Source organism: Peromyscus maniculatus, chromosome 10, assembly GCF_049852395.1.
Source record: "Peromyscus maniculatus bairdii isolate BWxNUB_F1_BW_parent chromosome 10, HU_Pman_BW_mat_3.1, whole genome shotgun sequence".
Classification (NCBI taxonomy): domain Eukaryota; kingdom Metazoa; phylum Chordata; class Mammalia; order Rodentia; family Cricetidae; genus Peromyscus; species Peromyscus maniculatus.
In genome coordinates, this window is record NC_134861.1 from 12,253,242 (window position 1) to 12,275,473 (window position 22,232).

Below are 22,232 nucleotides of genomic sequence, written 5' to 3' on the forward strand. Positions count from 1 at the left end.
CAGAAGAGGCCTGGGTCATGAAGGTGATCTCCACGGAGGCCGTTCTCCACCTGCTTGGTGGAGCTGCCCATCCTGTGTGGATAAAGCCCTGTGCCAGTCAACTGGTAGTTATATGCTCCGAACAACATCACACTCAGGCGAGGGCTTACTGCTCCCAGTAGCCAAGATACAGTTTGCTGCTGATCACAGGGCCACTCAAAGATTGGGCTTCAAATTTTTCCCAGTGATGGTCATTCCTGACTGGAACTCTGGGCCCCTGGGCACATCTTCTGGTTCTAGCGGTCAGATTTCCTGAACCATCCTTAGGGTTTGGCACACTAAGAGGGAACAGAATGGGTTTCAAACCTGCACCTTCATCCAGCCCCTGGGCAGAATGGAAGGTCCTGGCTATGCAGAGAAGTAGCATAGGAGGACTGTGGGAATTAGGCAGCCCGTGACGAACAATGATGGCCAGTATATGGAAGATGATAAAAAATGGCTATGTGGTTGGTTTATATATTTATAAACTATAGCTTTCAGAAAATGTGCACCTGCTTACACAAAGAAATGCTTCCTATAAAACAACATTACCTGATGGTGGCTTTCTACATCTAATATTTACATCCTCTCTTGATTGCATCAGGCACAATGTAAGATCTATGGCATCCAAGTTTGTGTAAACACACTTGTGACATTTGCACACTAACAGAACCAACAAATAATGCCTTCTCAGAGTACCTCTGGTGATTAAGTGACACACAACTATCTCCATAATGCCTTGTTCCGGGTAAGCAGTGGGTTGAATTATTCATACTCTACCTTCAGACAAGAGACCCATTATAGTGTGTCCTCGAGCCCTTACAGTTTCTTCTACTCCCCCTTCCCTGTCTAGCTCCTCTCTTTCCCAATCATACCCACCTGCTACTGCAGGCCTCTCCCACTGATGCCCTTGTCTTGGGGTCTCTGTTGGTTCCCCATACCCACTTTTTCTCTAAGAATTTCCTGCTGGAAGTTCCCCTTCTGGTCATGCGTAAATGCACAAATGCCTGAGTATGGTTCCACCATCTACAAAGTCGTGTGTGGAGGTCGTGCCTTCTGTACCCCATACCTTCTTTGCTGACAGAACTCCCGGGAATGAAGGCCTCTATTTGCCTCCTTTCCCTAGACTGCAAGCTTCCCCAGGGCCCTAGCCAGGCCTGGCAGGTTTGCATCAACGTTTGTCATCTGCATCACCCGCAAGATTGGCTATGGGGTTTTAAGCATCGGTCCTTCGGAAGGCAGCCCCATGTGCTACTGCAATCAGCTGTCACCTGTCCTTCATGGCTCACCTGCTGTAGACATGGCTGGAGGAGCTGCTGCCAAGCTCAATGGTCCCATCTCCAAAGTTCCACAAGTAGGCCACGTCAGTGCCAAAGTTGAGCCTGCACTCAAAGGACACATTGGCATTTACCAGGGCTGAGGCAGTGGACATGAGCCGATTGGCCGTGATTCTCTTCTGTACCCTGATGAGGTGGGACTCAGAGACCACACTGCCGACCCTACTGGTGGCCTTGACCATCACATGGTACCTGAGGATAGGGTACAAGGTAAGATGAGAACAAAAGGCTGGCAAGAATCTCCACATCACTTCAGCAGACAGACAGAGCTGAGAACTTAAGTTATGGGCATTATCCAACGAGGTAGTATCAAGGCCAAGATGGAGGGAATTCTTCTCAAGTCCCCTTTCTCTCAAGTCTCTATGAGGTGAGCACCTCACCCTTCTTTATAGGAAGTACAATCTATATTGTACCGAGGGCTGAGATAGAGATTTGAATTTAGTGTACACTGGGGGAGGTGAGACCCTCTTCTTTTACATGTTATGGCTAAGCTAAACACAGAAGTGCTTAGGGCCTGGGTGTAATGTAAGCACCAATAAAACTGTTGTGATAGTGCCGGGGTGGTCTTTATCCTGACCATTGGCTGTATCAGCACTAAAGAGCATATTGACAGACCACTGAGGGATGCTCAGCCTTCTTCTAATGCTTCTGGAAGTTGTCCTCACTGGTGGGTCATCTCCAAAATACCATGCAAACTCCAGGGGTACAGTTTCATTGGTAACAGCCACAAATGTGATGTTCGTGTCTGCAGCAAACACGGTTCCATTGGTGTGGATAGACACAGCTGTGATGAAGAGAGAAGAGAGGGAGGTAGGGATCTATCAGGACAAAGGCTGGGAGCCACTCAGAGAACCCCCAACACTGCCACCTAACCGAAGCATGAACACAGAATGAGCCTGTGGAGGTGAGTGTAAGGCAGAGCCAGGGAGTGAGGGAGATCTGTGGGGCCCAAGTAGGAGGTAGAGCCCAAGTCTGAGGGCCATCAGTAATGGCTCACAAGACAATGTGGCCATCTCCTTTGGGAACTGTGCTTGGAAGGCATGGAATGGAGGTGGGGTGAGGGCAGCCGATGACCACATGATAGTCCCCCATCTCCCATACTCTGGTGGGAGCTCAGAGCCTACGGTTCCTAGGAAAGTCCCAGAACAAACTGCATGTATACAAGAGCCTGTTGAAGGGCCAGTAGGATGTGTCTTGGGCTGAGCTGCTAAGGTAGAAGGGCTATATCTAGAATGAGAACCCTGACGCACATTGCAGCTTATACCCAACAGTCACACCATTCCAAGCCTGGCCACTGCCCACTCGAGCCTGAGAAATAAAGGACACATTGTATGAAGAAACAGACGAATAGCCATGCATCACGATGGTGCCTAAAATGAGAAAAGACACAGGAGAAATTTTAATCCACTTAAACACACACACACACACACACACACACACACACACACACACACACACACACACATACACACACACACACACAGCCCAATATTTCTCATTGTCAACTTTATCTCTTTGAATTTTAATAAAATTTGAAATCTGGAGCATACACTCAAATGAGGTGGCTAGCAAACATGAATTATGTGACAGGCTTTCTCTTTAAAAAGAAAAATCATTTATTTAAATGATTTCTGTCTCCTCAGAGAACTCGGCATAGTAATGAATACATTCCAGCCTTTGTGATACATTGATTCCTTTGTTAGCTGGCTTTATGTTAAACATGCTTGTCTTGTGTGTATTTATTAAATAGTCTTCACACCATAGAGATTCTTAATTGGGGTTCAACAATAAGCCTCGTTCATCTAAGTCCTCTAAAATGTAATGCAGTATTTTATGAGCATGTGTGTACATATACACATATGTATGCATATATTGGAAGGCAAATACCAAAAAATTGAATCAGATCCTAGAATAGGGCTGTGATATCTAAGAAGATTTAAATCAACTCATTTTGGATATTAAAAAGGAGATGGGCTTAAAAATTATTATTGCTTTTTTATGAATTTCTTTTTATAAAGAAAAATGTTTAACTATAACATAAGTAAAATGGATTGGATACAGATTCTTTTTAAAAGTGCCCCACCAATAAGATTGGCATGTTCTCCTCAATGATGACTAAAACTTAATCTTGATCACAATCTGGTTTCACAACATGTGAGGAAAGAAAAGTTATGGATTTGCACAAGGGTGTCCAATTACTGATTAAAACTGCACAGGATTTAGCACAGGATTTAGACTCAAATCACCCAATTCTAAATCTTAGCACAGACACATGTGGCCTGGGCTCACCCCCTTTACTCAAAGTTTTGATAAGACAAATCAATACGGATGGTGAGCTGGCTGGTTACAGTGCACCGCTTAGCAGGTTTAAAAGTCCTCCTCTGTGTCATGTAATACTTAGTTGGGGAGTTTTCCCCCAGGAGGGCTATAGGGATACACAGTCTATATGTGATATAAGTAATATGGGTTCTCAGGAATGAGTTCTTTGGGCTGCATCTCCCACTGGGTTCTCTTTTTCTAAGCCTGTATCTATCTACAGGAACGGAACATTTCGGCTCTTCCTGCTCCGCTCTGGCTCTACTATAATGTGTCCCAACTGTTTCCTTCAGAACCCTTGATTCCAGTTCCTCTTCTGACTCCTTCTGGACTGTGAGTTTTTGATGCCTTCCCCCAAGCTGGCAGCAGGGGAAGGGACACCTTCAGGTAGGTGTGGGGCGAGGGTGAGGAGGCAGGAGTTAGGAAGCTCTTGATATACTACAAGCACCCAGCACCACATACCATTGGCTGTGGCTGTGCCATCTGCCAGAATGTCCCCATACCTGCTCCTCACAGTTCACTGTATGCACCAGCTCTTACCTCAGGCAGTATCTGTCCCATGGTGACACAGTCTAGGGGACCTGTCAGCCCCATGGCCATGCTCCTCTTCAGGCACTTTTTGTCCTTTCCCATTTTTTTTTAATACACTTAACTAAATATCTTTACTGGATTACAAATTACCTAAAGTTGGATCCCTACACAATTCCATCTTATCTCCCCCAACACACAACATGCCACAGTACCTATTTTCTACATGAGGTCAAAATGAATGGACAGCACTGTATTGAATAGGATGGCTGGAACTTGGACAGCTAAACTAAAGCGGAGTCAGCCTACACATACAGCAGAGACATGAGTGCTCAGCTTCCAGGCACAGGCCTCACCTTTCTGCTGTGGGAGGGGGTCAGCAAAGGAAAGAGCTTCACCATCGTGGATAGAGCTGGAATTCATGAACACAGACACATTCTCACGGCCAATGTCCACATAATAAGGTCCCAGTTCCACATCAACTCCATGAACGTCATGGACTACAGCCCTGAGCTTGTAGACTCCTTCTGGAAAAAGAAGACAAAATAGACATTTGATGGCTTTTCAAACAGATATGAGTTAACACCTTCAGGGTAGTCACAGTAGGGTGACTAGTCTGTGAATTGATACTGTAAATAAGATTTTTTTTTTTAATTCCTTGCAACAACAGGGGCATTTCATGGGCATGCAGCCACACAGCACACAGAGTCTCACATTCAACATGCCTTGGTGTAGCTTACTGTTCTACTGTCTGGAAATTCTTAATAATATTAACAATCAGTTAATTCGTGTTTCCACTAGACCCTGAAAATGATGTGACATATCTGTGCATCAGACATTATTAGACGTATTAAAATAGATACTGGTCATTTCAGAATAGCTAGGTTAATATGTATGTGTATTTGATATACACATTTGCTTGAATAAACATCCAATAGTATATGTCAAAGGATTATGATAGACTAAAAATGGCCCCCAACCCTGACTGTGTTTTTATAATGTCACTATAATACAACTTTATATTTTTCATTAAAGTGGTAGGAACTATTCTTCCTCTTTTAGACTGGGGCAAGTCTCGTGGTCAAATGCATAGCCCCTCTGACTTGCCTCGTCTTGTCTTTGGACAGGTCACCATTATCATGGGAAGCATGTGGGCCTAACTTGCTGAAGAAGAAACAAAACTCAGTTGTCCCATGGGGTCACTCATCTCTAGAAAGAGTCATCAATTTGGTTGATTGGCAGCTGCCTACATAACCGTAATGAATCCTCTGAGGCCCGCCTAGATCCAAAGAAGCCCCTAAAAAACTGGGTGACACTTATGATTGCATTCTATTTTGTTCTTAGTTCTTTGAGAATTTAAGGCACTGAGTTCCACTCTGTTAACACAGCTGCAGATGTCTGACGCTGCTCTGCAGACTAGAGAGGCCTCTAGCAGGTGGCTCACCCCAACCTCCTACCGACTCTTCTGAAATTATGCATTTGATCCTGCTGTACATTGACTCTGAAACATTAGGTGACCCCTGGTGTGTCACAGGATTATGCCCACTGCTGGTCCCAGTCACCCATTCCCAGCTCTGTCCCTCACCGACCTCATTCATCGTCCACACAGAACGATGTGTGTGGACACACAAGCCTCTCTCAGCTTACAAGTCCCCATTGTGTTAGCGTCTTGTCTCCTACTGGCCAATTCACACCTGCTGTGGCCCTTTTGGAATGACGCAGGCAGAAAAAGTGGCTTCATCTAGTGATCGCTCACAGCTCTTGTGCTGTGTTTCACTTCCAAATTCACTACATCCTGCCTCCTTTGCCCCCAAAGCTCACCCCAGTTCACGAAGAACATGCATAATGACTGCTTATGAAGTGATCGATGACATTACATAGGATAGAAAACTAAAGCCAAAGAAAACGATGTTCTCAAGGCCCAGTATGCGCTGTTCCTTAGGAATTACTACAGCCTTTACTGTCCTAGAGAGCGGTAGGTGGTGGCATAATGCATGCACAGTGGGAGAGATGTAGCAGAGAAAAAAATATCATCTATGAGGAAACTCAGTGAATATGGTGCGGTGCAGGATTTGGGAGTGTCCTACATGGAATGAAGATTTAATTAATTCTGTAGGAACGGGCACACCCAGGGCTGGAGAGACAGCTCAGCAGTTAAGAGCATGTACTGCTCTTGCTTAGAGTTGAGTTTGATTCACGGCATTTGCACTGAGCAGCTCACAACCTCCTGTACCTCCAGATCTAGGGGATCCCATGCTCTCTTCTACCTCTGCAGAAACCTGCATTTGCTTGTACATACCTACACACATGCATACACATATATACATAATTTAAAAACAAACCCCTTTTAAAGGCACACTTTTCCAACTTAGAGAAGCTGTACCATAAGTACTAATCATCATTAATAACTTTAGTACATTTACAAATCAAACACAGCTTCTCACAATAGAATCCAGAAGAGATCTGCATGTGGATTTTTTTTTTTTTTTTTTTTTTTTTTGGTTTTTCAAGACAGGGTTAGAAACACAGAGACTGTGTAGCTTTGTGCCTTTCCTGGATCTCGTTCTGTAGACCAGGCTGGCCTCGAACTCACAAATATTTGCCTGCCTCTCTGCATGTGGATTTTAATAAATAGAAAGTGATTTTAATAAATAGAAAGTGAAACTGATATTAGGCCAGCTATCACAGTCATAGGGACCAGGACTGAATTAAGAGCTGTGCATTGGACGAATTAACTTGTTATTCACACATCATTTTAAGAGGCATATCTCATCACTCCAGCATCAGGAAACTGGTTTATCTAACAGTTAAAAGACCTGTGCCTGGACTAAGGAATTTGGCTTCAGGTCTTAGGCAAATTTGTTTGCAAATTACCTTTAAATTTAACCTCTAGGAAATGATAGAATACTAACTCTGTGCTGGATGGTTTTATGTCAACTTGACACAAGCTAAAGTCATTTGAGAGGAGGGAACCTCAGTTAACAAATGCCTCCATAAGATCTGTCTGTGGGCAAGCCTGTAGGGAATATTCTTAATTAGTGATTGATGAGTGTTACCATCCCTGGGCTGGTAGTCCAGGCTTCTGTAAGAACGCAGGCTGAGCAAGCCATGAGGAGCAGCCAGTAAGCAGCATCCCTCCATGGCCTCTGCATCAGCTCTTGCCTCCAGGATCCTTCCCTGTTTGAGTTCCTGTCCTGACTCCCTTCAATCCTGAACAGAGACATGGAATTGTAAGCCAAATAAACCCTCTCCTCCCCAGTTTGCTTTTTGGTCATGGTGTTTCATCACAGCAATAGAAACCCTAAGACAAACCTCTTTCTTTATTTTTAAGGCAGTAAGAAAATCACTTCACCCAGGTTTACTAAAGTTGTAGGTGTTTGAGAGCAATAGAGCATGCCCCCATTCGAGTATTATGCAGTTAACCTTCCACTGAGTCTTCCAGACATTATGCAAATGCAAAGGGGTAAGAATGAACTGAAGTGAAATGCCTTTGGGGGAGTGATGCAAGATAGCTCTATGCATGTTCATCATACAAAAGAGATACAAGAGCTGCCCAAAGCAGCAAAGTATCAAGCATGGATGGGCAGCACCTTGCTGGAGATGGGAAAGGGAAGACTCTGTAAAGAGAGAACACAACAGCAGAAGGACTTGGTGACTGTAAATTTCTGGAGCCATATCACCTGTGGACAGCCAGTCCCGCAAAAATGAACTCAGTTAGGAGAAACGCTACAAAGAAAGGGGGAAGGAGAATGAGGAACGGGAGGAAGAAAACACCCTTCAGAACGTATGAGATACTACAAGAGTTAGGAGGAGAGCTTTAGGGGGCACTCAGTGGATGAAGATCATCCTCCAGAAAAAATATATAGTTCAAGGAAGATGAAACAACTGGAGACCCATCATCTTCTGTCTTGAATGATCCAGGAGCAGAAGTGAGAACATTTCTAAGATCACACTGGAGAGTAGAAGGGGCACAAAGGAAAAAGGGGGCAATCAAAAGAAAGTAGAAATATTGGAAAAACAAATGAGACTGAAAAAAGAAAGAGACTGAACAGCTCTGTAACAGATTCTCACAAAGCAAAGTTAAAGTGTTGGAGCAGAAAACAGTTTAGAGACATGATCAAATAAATATTCCTTGAAGTATACTAAAGGGTAATGCATGTCTGCATACTCAAAAGCACACTGTATACCAGAGGCAGTTGATTTAGAATGGCCGATTTTGAGGTGTGCATTCTGGTGAGTCCAGTGGAAATTACATATATAAAAGCAACCATTTTGAAAGAGCCAAAACCAGCAAGCTATCTCTAAGGAGAAAGGAACCATCACAGCCTGAGAAAGAATGCAACCACATAAAAGAGGGGTAGCCAAGACATAGGTGTCAGGACCTGGAGGGCAAGGTGGGAGCAAGAATCTGGATCTCAAGGCAGACTCTGGTGATGATGATGATGATGATGATGATGATGATGAAGCTTGTCACACATGGAGAACCACCGTTATGAGATGGAACCAAGTGGAGGAATGATTAGAGTCCTCAAGAAAACAACACGTGCCCAAGAACCTATAGGCCATAAACTGCCACTCAAGTACAACAGCATCAACTTTAAACTTTTCATGTGAGATCTCCCCACAAGTCGGCAGGAGGCTGAACTGTAGTGAGCCAAATGGGGACAGCAAGGAAGAACCAGGGATGAGAATGGAGCCTGTCTCCACAGAGCCAGAGTAAACCGTGTGTGGTGAGTGGTGGTGGACAGAGCATCAGCACGATGCCATGAAGATGTAGAGTCTACGCAGGGAGCAGAAGTGGGAAAGAAAAGAGAGGAAGGCTGGAGTTGTGAAATAGCATGGATGTACTTCCTTGTCACTTTGACTGCATTGAGAACCACCATGGAAACACACAGCCCTGGAAAGGTTTGACAGAGGGAAGACCTGCCCTGAATTTGGGCTGCATTATCCCATAGTCTGGTATCCCAGAGTGGATTTAAAAAAAAAAAAAGTGAGCTGAGCACCAGCATTCTTCATCTGTTTCCTGAATGTGTGGGGGTCATGTGACCTGCTGCTTCATACTCCTGTCACCCGAGGCCGTTGCTGAGTGTGCCTTCTCACCGTGGTGGGCTGTGTCTTGTCAAACTGTAAGCCAAAATCAACTCTTCTTTACTTAATGTTTCTTGTCATGAACCAAAAGACTAATAAAAATCATTGACACGGTTGACATCTATGATAAATGAGGAATATCCCGGTGGTAAACGGGATCAACTAACATTGCCCACCCTACTTAGCACAGGGGGCCAGCTCTGTGGGTCACCATACTTTCTGGTGCTCTCTTGCTCAAGGTCTGTATGTCTCCCTCCCTCCCTCCCTTCCTCTCTCTAGCCCCCCTTTCCTTCCCATCCTTTCTCTTGCCTTCCTCTCTCTCCTCCTCCTCTACCTCCTTCTCTCCCACTCTCATTTACTCTTACTAGTCTTTCTATTGGTGGGGTTAGGTGGTAATGAGTCTCAGGCAGGAAGGTAGCACAGGAACTCAGCACCTAGAAGATTCAGGAGCCAGTTAAGCCTGGCTTGTCAGGATGGACACAAGGTATAACCCACCATAACCTCCTGAGCAGTCTTAAATTCTCATTTCTAACACTGATTGCATTTTAAACTACAAAGGCGACCTCAAAACTTTAAAAAGTCAGAACACTAGAGAAAAAATATTTATTATGGTACACGATGACTAGAAATTAATAATGAAACAATCCCACAAGGGTCATAGGACATATGGACATGTTAGAAAAATAAGGGGAAAAAAACCCACAAAAGCAGGAAGAAGAAAAAAAAAAGATTAAAACAGAAATTGACCAACTAGAAAAAAATATTTATAATAAACACAATCCGCTGGGCGTGGTGACACACTACCTTTAATCCCAGTACTCAGGAGGCAGAGGTAGGCAGATCTCTGTGAGTTCGAGGCCAGCCTGGTCTACAGAGCAAGTACCAGGATAGGCTCCAAAGATACACAGAGAAACCCTGTCTCAAACAATTAAAATAAACAAACCAACAAACAAACACAATCCATGCTGATTCCTTAACTAAAGGACTGCACATCAGCCCTATCTGATTCAGAAGAGGAGAAGAATGAAATTAAATAAAAAGGATAAAGGAAATAAGTCAATATCAACAAAAATTTAATAACCAGAGGGGCCCACTTTGTTGATGTCTCTATAATTAAGCTTGAAGACTTGTATTAAAAGTGTACTTCTCTAAGAAACTAGAACTTCAAAGAATTAACTACATGAGAAATAGCAAATAATAACAGAAAGAGGTATCATCAAGTTAGCCAGAGGCAGCAAGAGAGTAAGTACGTACATTCATCCAGACAATAACTGTGTCTAATGATGTCTTTGCTCTTCCAGGATGAGAGAAATAGAAAGCTCTTCATGTGTCACTGATGGGAAAATCTAATGCTAATGCCCCCAAAACAGTGACTGGACTCCAGCCCAGTTTATGAGCACCAGCATAAAACCCTTGAGTAGGATTTAGAAAACTGAATTCAACCCCATTTTAAAAATAATAAGGCAAAATCATATGATTTCCCTCTCCTAGGAATTTGGGAATGTTATTACTAAGTAACATAACTTGAAACTTGTGAGTTCTAAAGGTGAAACCAATCATAAAGTCATCTCAACAGATAGAATCTGTAAGGAGCTGGCAAATCCAACAATTCTTTCATTAATTTTTTTCAGTCCTCAATACAAGATGAAAATTTCTGTGCCAGGATAAATCGAATCTATCCAAATTCTTGCATGAAGTTTAGAGAAAAAAAATAGCAGAAAGTTCTGCAGACAAACACACGCCACGTTGTCTGCTAACGTCACCCACAACACTCTGGAAATCCGGGCCAAAGTGATTAGACAGGAGAAAGGACTGTGAGGCGATCACAGGAGACGGGAAGTGATAACATCAGCATTTGTCAACAGTGTGTTTGCACAGCTAAGAAAACACTTGAGGACGTGTGCAAGAGACGTCTGTGTCAAAGTTCAGCAAGACTGGAGGCCACAAAACAAAGAGCAACTTCCTCACCTCTCTGGATGCCATGGCAACCAGCTTGAAGATAAATTGCTTATTTGTGATGGCCCCCAAAAAAATGAAGTGCCATGTAATGTAAGTTTCATATGGAAACAACTAAAAAACAGCTTTTACATTTTTAGTGCATGTGTGTGTGCATGTGCATGCATGTGTGTGTGCGCGCGCGTGTGTGATTTGTGGGAGTTAATTCTCTCATATGGAGAAAATTTTAAATGTTTCCAAAGGAGTGAAGAAGGATAGAAATGAACAGGGTACATTCTATTAAAAGGGGCATTAGGGAGCATAGGGCTTCTACATAAATTAATTTAAGTTAAACACTATTTAGATAGAATTGTTAATCTCTTCATATTAGTCAGTGTGGGTCTTCATGTGGAAGAATCATCAAGAAAATATGACCAAAATAATCCCAGAAAAGTTGAGGCACCAGGAGAGCAAGCCATAACGGTGAGACCCTAGGAAAGCATAACAGTGACTCACACAAGCCGGTGGGACAGATAAAAGGGATCAGAAAGTCTGCAGATGGCCTAGAACAGGAATCCAGCTTTTTAAAAATGGGTGGAGGTGGTGGTGAGCATTCCAGCTGCTTCTGAAAAAATGGATCATTTCAGACACCTGAGCAGACATCCTGACCTCAGGAAAGTGAAACATGCATCTGATGTTATACCAGGATATGTATTCAAAATATTAGTCACTTAAGTGTGCAAAATTCTATCATGAAAACACTAAAAGACATAAAAGAATTGCTTTATAAATTTGGAGTAAGGAACACACTTTTTTTTTTTTTTTGGTTTTTCGAGACAAGGTTTCTCTGCGTAGCTTTGCGCCTTTCCTGGAGCTCACTTGGTAGTCCAGGCTGGCCTCGAACTCACAGAGATCCGCCTGGCTCTGCCTCCCGAGTGCTGGGATTAAAGGCGTGCGCCACCACCGCCCGGCAAGGAACACACTTTTAACTGGGACATGTATCTCAGAACCTGGGGCTTAGGATCTATAGCTCAGTGGTAGAATACCTGCCTAGCGCACAGGAAGCTGGGTTAATTCTCTAGCACCTCCATAAATAGAAAGCAAAATAAATAAACAACATTTTCACACAAAAGCATCTAAAAGCAAAACTGACACACAATAAACGAAGAAAAAAATATTTGCAACTTGTTACCCTCACAATAAAAAGACTAATTTTCTCAGTAATGAAAAATACAAACCCCATGTTGTACAGAGCCATAAAAGTGCTCATTTTGGCTAAACATGTTTTTTTTTAAAAGGCACTTTAATTTTGAATGAAGATAATGACACACAGAGCTCCAGAGAGAGACAGTTTCCATCTCTCAGACTGACAGTTGCGCTGTTCACAGAGCATAGACCACACGGCTCTAATTGAGAGCGATTTGGCAAATCGCTACTGGACATGGCATTTGAGGCACAATGTTCTCTTTACTATGAGCTGCCACGTACTCACTGCAATGTCACTTTTAAAACTGAAAGATCGGGAACTATCTCAACATCCACCAATAAAATCCAGTTAAACAGACCTGGGCAGTGAAGTCAACATACAGCAGCCACCCAAAAGGACAGGGAAGTCCTTTCGGGCCTGACTGAGGAGTTGCTCTAAGTGGACATTTGTACCTAAGTGAGCAGAGAGCTGGACATTGTGCTTAGTGCACTCCCATTTACAGAAAGCAGAATAAGCCTGACAGTGTCTTACATGCACATGAGATGTAAGAAACCAAAGATGTGGTTGCCTGGGGGTTAGTGAGAAGAGGACTCTTGGTGTGCACCTTGTCAGCTGTGTGTGCTTGCACAGAGACTAGACCATGTTCAAAACAATGATTTTCAGAAGAGAAAGAAAAAATTCAATTCCTCCATGACTCCGGAAAGTTAAGTTTTCCACTCACATTCCACACTCATCCCTCAGGCTTTAGATTTACCCAACTAACACCAAAATGTCCATATAAACACTGGTCATTGTTTGTTATTATTACTTTGAAATTGTTGGAATTTTCAACTCAAAAGAAAGAGTGTGCCCTATCACACATGGGTCCTTGAGAAATGTAAGGGATTTGGGGATGTCACCATGTCTAGGAAGGAGGCCCTGTACTGACTGAGTGACCCAGGGACTGTTTCTCAGTCTCATTCTCCTACCCCACAGTTCTGAGGGAAGATTAATGAGCTGAAGTATATGAAGACTTGGCCATAGTCCAAAATGTGAGCTTCGGCCATACAGAAGCCACCAGGTTGGTTCAGAAGGATCCAAAGGGTGGAATGTGACTCCCTCCCTCCCTCCCAGCATCTGAATGCTGCCAGTGTCCTGGGATGGCATCTCCTCCCCAGGCTTCCAGAGAAGGACATGCTGCACCTTACCTTTCCTGTACCGGTGGTAGCCAGTCACTGCAGCCACATCTGTCATTGTACACAGTCTCATCTCAGCTCCACAACTGTCCCCAAAGTCCACCAGCAGACAGAGAGCAGCTCCGGAAGCCAGGTGAACACGGATGCCCAGAGCTGGAGGCACCTGAGCACCTGTTTCTAGGAAGTAGCAGGTGGCAAAGTGGCCAGCATTTTCAGGCTGTGTCACCGGGATGGACCCAGGAGGATGCTGAATGAGGGAAGAGGGACTCTTGGGATGGTACCAGGATTTGAGGAGGCTGCAGGTACAGGCGATGCCAGGAGGGGGATCTGAGGAACTAAGAGAAAGAAGCAGATACCAGATTTCAGGGCGGTCTGCAGAGCCCAGGAATAGAGAGGGTATGGGGGTGGGAGGTTAGACGTGAGTGGACCGTCAAGGATAGCTGTCAGGGAATAGGTGTGGGGACCCTGAAGAAGGGAGGGCCCTGGTGCTCAGTGGGCTCCCCCCCCCCCCCGCCGCAATACCAGAATCACTGGCCACGTGTGAGACAGACACCTCTGACCACTGGTTGAGACATTGAAAGGAGGGCAGAAAGTCCCCTAGAGACTGAGGTCAGCTCCCTTAAGACTGAGGACAGCCCACTAAAGACTAAGGTCATCACTTTAGAGATGAGGCCAGCTCTCCCTAAAGACTGGGATCAACACACTGGAGGCTGAGGTTAGTTACTGGAGCACAACTAATCTAGTTACAGAAAAAAGGCTAAAATAATTTTTATCTATCATTGAAATCATGAGCCGAAAGCCAGTCTTTCCCATGAGTCACCACCAACTGGTTTTGTACAATGCTATCTTGACCCACAGTTTCCCATTTCCACACATAGATCCTCGTGTTGGGAGCTGGGAGCTGGAAAGAGTCCGGAACTACTTAGCCAGCTCCCAAGAATATAGGACTCCCCTCCCTGGCTTACTGGGAACTGTTGCAGGAGGCACCGATGATGAGCAGCTAGCAGTCTGAACAAAGGACAGAGCCCTTCAAAGCAGATGGAGAATGCTCGCATGGGCATGGGAGGGGCTTGGGTATCGGGAATATTTCACATGTCCCTCCTCTGCCTGTGCTGTGTTTATTCCCCCAAGCAACACAGACAGACAGTGCTGTGGTCGGAATTCCTGACTACTCTAAAAGACAAAGGGACCACGTAACATTGGATGCAGGTGCCAAAGAGCAGCTAATCATATCACCTGAGCACAGTGGCTTGGCACACTCGCAGTCACAGCTGGGAAGAACCAAGAGACACAAATCATCAAGTGATTGGTAGTGACTAAGACAAGATGGGTGTGGCCTTCACCACGCTCCTTCTGCCTGCAGGTAATGGTGGGGAAACGGAAAGCTAGACCCCTGAGAGCTGCCTGGGTGCTGGTCTGTGGGGATGTGACCACCCTGGTGGGGACCTCCTGGTGACAGACCTCAGAAGCAGCACGTTGGGCAAGTCTTCCGCAGAGCACAGCAGTCCTTCACAGTCAAGAACCTCCTTCTTGGGGCTGCAGAGGGCTCCTGCTGAAGGGGCGTCCTGCAACACAAATGTTTAAGGTCACAGGAGTTTCTCCAGTCACTGCTCTGGCACAGGTTTTCCATGTCAAAGTCAACTTAGTAAATGGCCCGTGAGATTGAGGTCTCTGAGGACTGAGGACTCTGGTTTGGTTGGGGGAATGTAAATCGACCTGTCCATGGCATTGTCTACAGAATGAAATGGGGCAGTTTCCAGCAAAGAGAATACCCTACCCCTAATTGGAAGCTCCACAGGAACTTCAAGATTGCCTATTATGGCTTCATGTTGTCAGCCTCTGCTAAGGCAATAGGTTAGTTATTTATATGATCGTGCACTCATGAGGCTGGCCACTGGGAGATGACATTACCACAGGCATGGAGTATATTTTCTTTTTTTATTGCAATGACATATTTCAATTCTTCATGACTGTGCAGCATCTACCAGAGTTAGAAAGGCAAAGTAGAGGTTACTCATCAGCTCAGAGGCAAGTTCTTCAGGGGTTGAGGTCAGACACCAACCTGCTGCGGACCGGAGAAGGATCCATCTGCTCTTTCAGCCTCGCACAGCCACGTGAGACAGGAGCAGGGGCTGTCACTGTTCCTGATGCTCCTGATGATGACAAAAGGCAGAGAGACTCTGTCATATGCTTGGCACAGCTGACTGTTAAGTGTTCTGGCTTATCCAAAAGACCCTCTCTATCATCCAAGCCTGTTTCTGGGAGCCCGTAAGGTGGACCATCAGAGACTAGATGTGCTGTAAATTGACCCACTCAGGGCTGTGGCAGATGTCAGGGAGAAGTCCTTAGGGTGGAGGGGAGCACAGTTAAAGCCATTTGCTAAAATTTGCACCCACCTAGGTGCAAGTCACATTCCACACATGCTGGGCCATCAATATATACTGTGGCATATGTCCATGTGCTATGGCATGGACAGGGAGTTGGAGAACCTGGAAGGCAAGTTCTGGTTATGAGCTCTAGACAGTGGCTGGCACCTCGTGTCCTGTGCTTCTCTCTGACCACTACAGGCTCGGGTCTGCAGAGGACAGACTTGTCCTCATGGGGGCAGTGGACCTGCAGCATGTGGTTAACTTATTCAGCTCTGGTCCCTGGCCTGCTGCTGTGGCCACCTCCCCAGCCTCTCTCACGGTGCAGGAAACATTCCCTCCACTGGTGGAACCAGCTCCCTTGACACTTTTGATGGCATGTCCTCCTGTACTGTCCTCTGAGGGGGCATCCTAAGTTATTTTGAACATTCCTAATGGGTCACATTTTCTGGCTATTTGCTTTCTGGTGTTTTGTTTTGTTTTCATTTATGGCTCTTTACTTCTTAACACAGAAATGTTTTTGAAAACAAAAATCTAAGAGCTAGCAATGTGGCTCAGGCTTACTGTTCAGCATTAAGAGGATCTCCCTTTTAGAAAAGATGGGCCTTCCCTTCTGCCCAAACATGCTCTCCAGAGCCTTGCTCACCCAGTTACTACTACAGGCAGCAGACAGACTGCATGCTGGGGCAGGAGAACACGGAGCTCAGGGCTCCTGCCAGAGACAGCCCCACCCCGCTCTGGCTGAAAGTTCACTGTGGCCATACACAGCTGAGGATGACATTTCCTTGATGACCCATAGCGGGTGCTAATTCGAGGGACCGTTTCCTTTTAATTGAACAGTTATACCTTGCCAAGTCCTAAATGAATTAAAATAAGCTGTGTAATTCTTCAGGGCTTGACTCTCATGTTGGAGAGGGTTGCTCTGCCCAAGGCAGAAAGAACATGTTGATTGACACGGGCTTGGGGGTGGGATGGGGTGCCAGTCGGGCCAGTAAAATCCGAGAGTATGCATTTTATGCTGTGATGTTCTGTAATAAAACATGTGACACAGACAACAGCAACCAAAAGTCCTTAAGCTGTCACACTCCAGACACAGACAGACAAAATCCACCCCAACAGGAAGCCCCGTGTTTGTAAAGTGGAATTCAGGAAGGCCATAGTGTTGGGCACAGCCTTTCGGTGATCTGGGTCATAAACCCTGCAGCATGGGGAGTGGGCATCTTATGCTCTCCAGTATTCCCCCCAAACTTCAAATTTTTGGTTATGTAATATTGTTTTGCTTTTGGACTGTATAAAGGAAAAAGAAAAAAAAAACATATAAACTGTATTATGGTCAATGTGTTTAAGGTGGAATTAAACAATTATATGTGCAGTCCTGTGCCACCAGTATCCAGGATTTTTACTTTCTGGGGAACCCTGAGAGCCCTGAAAGAAGCCCCAGATCTCCCAACTCACGCCACCCTTGGCCATTACTCATCCCTTGGCCATTCCTCATCTACTTTTGCATCCATGGCTTAGACTTCTCCAGTAGGAACTGCACAACAAGGTTTGCCTTTGCCAAGTGGCTCCTTTCACAAAGCACCATGTTCTCAAGGTCCCATCACAGTTTTGTTTCCAACTCCAGGATGGAGGCTTGCCAACTCCATTCCTGATGTTGCCATCATGCTGGGCCTCGTTCTAAACTACAACACAGTATATACAGCAGGAGTTTTCAGGTAGGGCTTACCCCGAGAGACACCATTTTAAAAGCAGCATCTGGCTCCCGTTTGAGTACAAATGCAGGCACAGAATGACCCTGCACCTCATTGTGCACATAGACCCAACCACTGACTTCTCTATGCCAGCATGACTGACACATGGCTTGTTCCTTAATGTAACAAAATATCACTGGGGAATTCATCAAAGCAGCTTGGCAGCATATGAGCACATGAGGGAATCTCAGCCGTATTAGGAAGAGGCCCAGGAGTGGTCACATGGCTAAGCAGGTAAAAATGATTGCCATGCAAGCCTGATGAAGAGTTCAAAGCCCAGAACCCATGAAAAGTCAGACACACTAGCTTCTACCTGTGATGCCAGCACTCCTGAGGCAAGGATTGGAGGTGGAGTGAGGAATCCTAACGAAACCTGCAGGCCTGCTAGCCTGGATACGGAGTGGCAGAAACAAGAGACGCCAGGTCAACAAGGTGAAAGGAAAGAACCCACTTCTGAACATTTGATCTCGATACCTATACCAGGGCTTTCCAGGGCCCCCAACACACATACAAACACAAACACACACAGAGTAATGACGACGACGATGACGACGACAACGACTACTACTACTACGACGATGACGATGACGATGATGATGATGACGATGATGATGATAAGGAACTGGTCTCTGTGAGATATGCATAATTTATTTAAAAAATATGTGTAGGGGGAGAAGAGAGAGGAAGGAAGAAACAAATGAGCAAAAATAGGAAGCCAGCCAGCCAGCCTAGAACTTACAAAACACACTAGATTGAGCAAGGTTGCAACAGTCTTACCTGGAAGAGGGAGCTAACACAGCAATGGGGACACCCCCCTCCCCAACATCTGACTACCCAGTGTGAGCATCAAGGGGCTGAAAGGCGCAGAGCTCCTGACTGTCCTCAGAGCTTTAGTTACCTTGGTCTCCGCCACAGCTCAGGCAAGCTTCCATCTCTCTGGATCCCATTCCACACCATGCCCATAGCTTCCATGGCCCTGAGCCCCTGCAGCTGGACTCAGCTCTGAGACCTGACAGCCCTGAATCTTTGCCACTGTGCTAGGTGATAGTGTCACCAGTATCTCTCCACAAGGCATCATCGCGGTCTAATCCCTGCTGTAATTTCACATTCCTAACAACAGCACTCTGCCTATCTCCAGTAAGGTCTCCCTGAGAAGTCCTTGAACCCCACTGCAGCCATTGAACCCCATCTATGGCCATTCTATGACCTTCATGTGTATGTATATATAATTACTGTGTGATGTGCAACCCATGATCTGAGAGTTAATATTACTTATTGAGATTGCTGTAAAAGGACCTGTGTTTGCCTCAGCCCACTTTCAAGGCAAATCAGCACTACTATGCAGACTGCAGCCAATAAAATCAACTGGGCTCTGGGACTTCTCTGCATCCCACTTCCGGCCTCACTGGCTGTTCTGCAGCCCCTGAGACCATGTTCTGTGGAGGAACACTGGGATTCAGGTACCTGAATGAATCATGCATTATCGTTATCCTCTGGTTTAGTCTCCAGAGAAACTCAGATCAGGCTGTAGCTCCCAGAGGTCTGGATATCAAGAGCTTTGTCCCCAGAGTGGTGCTATTGGAAGGTGTCGGGTCCTTTAAGAGGTGGAACCCAGGGAGACCTGCTCTCCCAGTAGGATTGTGGGATCTTAGGAGCTCTTCCTCCACCTCTAGACTGTGACTGGTGGTTTTGCTCTGTCACACACTTGTGGCCTTTACGTGCTGTTTCTCTGCAGGTCTAAATCAGCAAGACCAGCTCACTATGGGCTGAAGCAGTCCAAGCTGTGAGTCTAGACACATCTTTGGTCACAATCAGGGGATTGTCTTGGGTCTTTGGTTACAGGAACCAAAGGCAAACATAGGGGGCAGGTATAATTACTTTGTATGATGAGATCATGGAAGTTGAGGGAAATAAGTTAACTTGGAAGGGTTGGCATCATTAGCGAGTTGAAAGGCCAGCATTCAGACTGAACCAGCATTCACACTGGTTCTGGAGGCACTAAAAGCTGCTGCCCAGCTCCATTCAAAGACCTTCCCCTATACTCCCTGACGGCTTCTCCAGACTCAAACTAATCTTCCGTTCAGCCTGAGGCCTTGGACCTTGCCCTCCAGACCTGGCTCCTCAATACCTGAGCTAATTATGACCGACACTCAGTTGACAGTCAAAAACAATCTGAGAGCAGCAGATGACTAGAACTTGGGTTCCGGTTTGGGCTCTGACAGTTGATGGCATTATTAGGATTGTGTGTTGCACACTGGCTGCTAGCCACAGTAGAGAGCTGCAATGGAGTAATGGAAATCGCCATCCATCTCCCAGCTCCTGCAAAATATGGTGCCCTTCTAGACAGCAGCGCCTCCTCTCGCCATTCCCCTTCTCTTCCTCTTCCCTCTTTTCTGCCTCCCCCTCCATCTTCCTCTAATTCAATGGAGAAGAAAGAATCCTGTATCGCAGGGCTGGTGCTGGCATTGCCGGGCCAGCAAGGGCCTCTTGTACTGTTCCATGACAGTTAAGGGTCTTAATCTGATCCTTTTTGTGTGAAAATGCATTCAACTCTTTTTATCCATTTAAATCTATAGTTTTCTTTTCACCTTTGTTGGATGTCAATGGAATGAGGAGGATGTGTGTATTTTAATTTCAGAAAGGCTGTTTAAAGACCAAAAACCTGGGTAGTGCTAATCAATTTTCATGAACTTGGTTCTTGATGCAATAACCAGGAAGCCACCACCAGAGGGCAGACGAGGACGTTATGGAGGTGAAGAAAGATGGCGAAAGCCAGAAGCACGCAGGCAGCCTAAATGTGAAGTTTACAAGAGGCAGCAGGTGCAGATGGCCTCTGATAAACTACTGAGTAATTCCAAAGGTAACGCCATCTACCTCTCACTAGGCTCACCTTTCAAAGGCCAGAGAAAGGGGGAGTGAACAAGAAGAACACAGCCTTGGAACCAGCAACCACATTGCAGACTCAAAGGACGGCGGGACTCTGGAGGTCAGAGGACTGTGGAAAAGGCCTCCTAACCTCTCTCCACTGTGAGGAATGCCCCTCCGTCCATGCTGAGGGGCAGTCTACTTGCTACTCACAGCAACGGAGTAATTTCTTTTAACTTCCGACTGACATCATCGAATATTTTAACACCAAGGGTTTGCAAGTCGGCAGGAGAAGAGCTTTGGGGGAAAAGGGCAGGTAATTTTAAAGAGACATGGGAAAAATACAGTGCCAAATTGAACAATGTTTGGCAGTAGTGACACTGAACAGAGGCATTTCCAAGTAGCAACAAGGACAGTCCGATTGTTCTCACCTCTTGGTGTCTTTAGAGAAAGGATGGCCGGGACGCAGAAGCAGACAGTGAACTAAAAGGCAGGTGTGCAAACATACTTCTGATGCTCCTTCACCTCTTGTCTGCAGTAACTTGATGGGGCAGACAGATGGGACAGTAAGGGTACTCAGGTTTGGAGGTGAGGACAGTGGGGATGAGGAGAAGTGTCCTGCCAGGGTCCCACACTGGAATTTGGGACATATTCAGTCTGACTCAGAAGAGCAGCAGGGTCCCAGCCACCTGTACAAAGTCTGCCTTTTAGCTGCGCCCCCCCCCCCCCATGCCAGGCCAGAGGACAGTTATCTTCCAAGGCCAGACCAGCTTGACTGTTTCAGGACTTAGAAAGGGGGTATGGGAGATGTTTGTGCCACACCTGGCCACCAGCAGCCAGCGGACAGCAGTTTCAGGTAACACATGTCCTCAGAACAACACTAGTATGCCACACTAAAGGAGAGTAGGGAGGAGAGATTGGAAATAGGATGTGCTGTGCCCTTGGATCGGTGGCTTATGTTTAGTTTCTCCGGAGGAACTGACAGGCAACCTTTGTCCTCTGCCAGCAGCAGGCAACCTGTTGGGTTGGTAGGAAGGGTGATGGGCATTGTCCAGTGATGAAAGCAGCCTTGGGAGACCTCTCAAATGCCTTCATGATAAATGCATTCTCAGCAACATCTACTGCTACAGTTGAGAAGGCAAGAGCAGCTTGTGTCTTTCTCTTTCTCCCTTTAAGCAAGTGCAGAACCTTCTCCAGGGTATGGCACTCCAGAGAGAAAGCCTGGGATATGAGCGACCAGGATTCCAGAGCGGAGCTCAGACCCCTCTGCATGGTACTCCAGAGAGAAAGCCTGGGATATGAGCGACCAGGATGCCACAGCGGAGCTCAGATCCTTCTGCAGCAGAGTGTTGGGAAAGGTAGAAAGACTGGACTTTTCTAAATTTACATACAGATATTTTGGGCCAGACTTTGGGACATCACAGGCACACCCTGATTTATTATGAAGACAGCAGTCAGGTTAAAGCAGTTCTGGGTATGAACAGTTATTTCATCCAGGCAACTCCTTCAACGTCATCCTGCTTTTCTCCCACTGAAAAAAGAGTGAACTATTACTGTCTTACTTTATTGTCACTCTGACAAAATATCTAACATAAGCCATTTAAAAGCAAACATTATTTATGAGATACAGTGCTCCAAGAATGTGC

At 45.6% G+C, this 22,232-nt stretch overlaps 1 protein-coding gene across 1 annotated transcript in view; it reads right to left on the reverse strand.

The window, feature by feature from the left end:
- The window catches only part of Pkd1l1 (polycystin 1 like 1, transient receptor potential channel interacting), a 127,831-nt gene that overhangs the window by 95,360 nt on the left and 10,239 nt on the right, over positions 1 to 22,232 (reverse strand). Inside the window, exons 3-9 of the mRNA XM_076546950.1 lie at positions 18,233 to 18,350; positions 15,066 to 15,169; positions 13,617 to 13,939; positions 4,556 to 4,726; positions 2,606 to 2,725; positions 1,971 to 2,139; positions 1,308 to 1,547 (exon numbers count right to left, since the gene is read on the reverse strand). Coding sequence (XP_076403065.1) covers positions 1,308 to 1,547; positions 1,971 to 2,139; positions 2,606 to 2,725; positions 4,556 to 4,726; positions 13,617 to 13,939; positions 15,066 to 15,169; positions 18,233 to 18,350 — 1,245 coding nt within the window. The remainder of the gene's footprint in view (positions 1 to 1,307; positions 1,548 to 1,970; positions 2,140 to 2,605; positions 2,726 to 4,555; positions 4,727 to 13,616; positions 13,940 to 15,065; positions 15,170 to 18,232; positions 18,351 to 22,232) is intronic.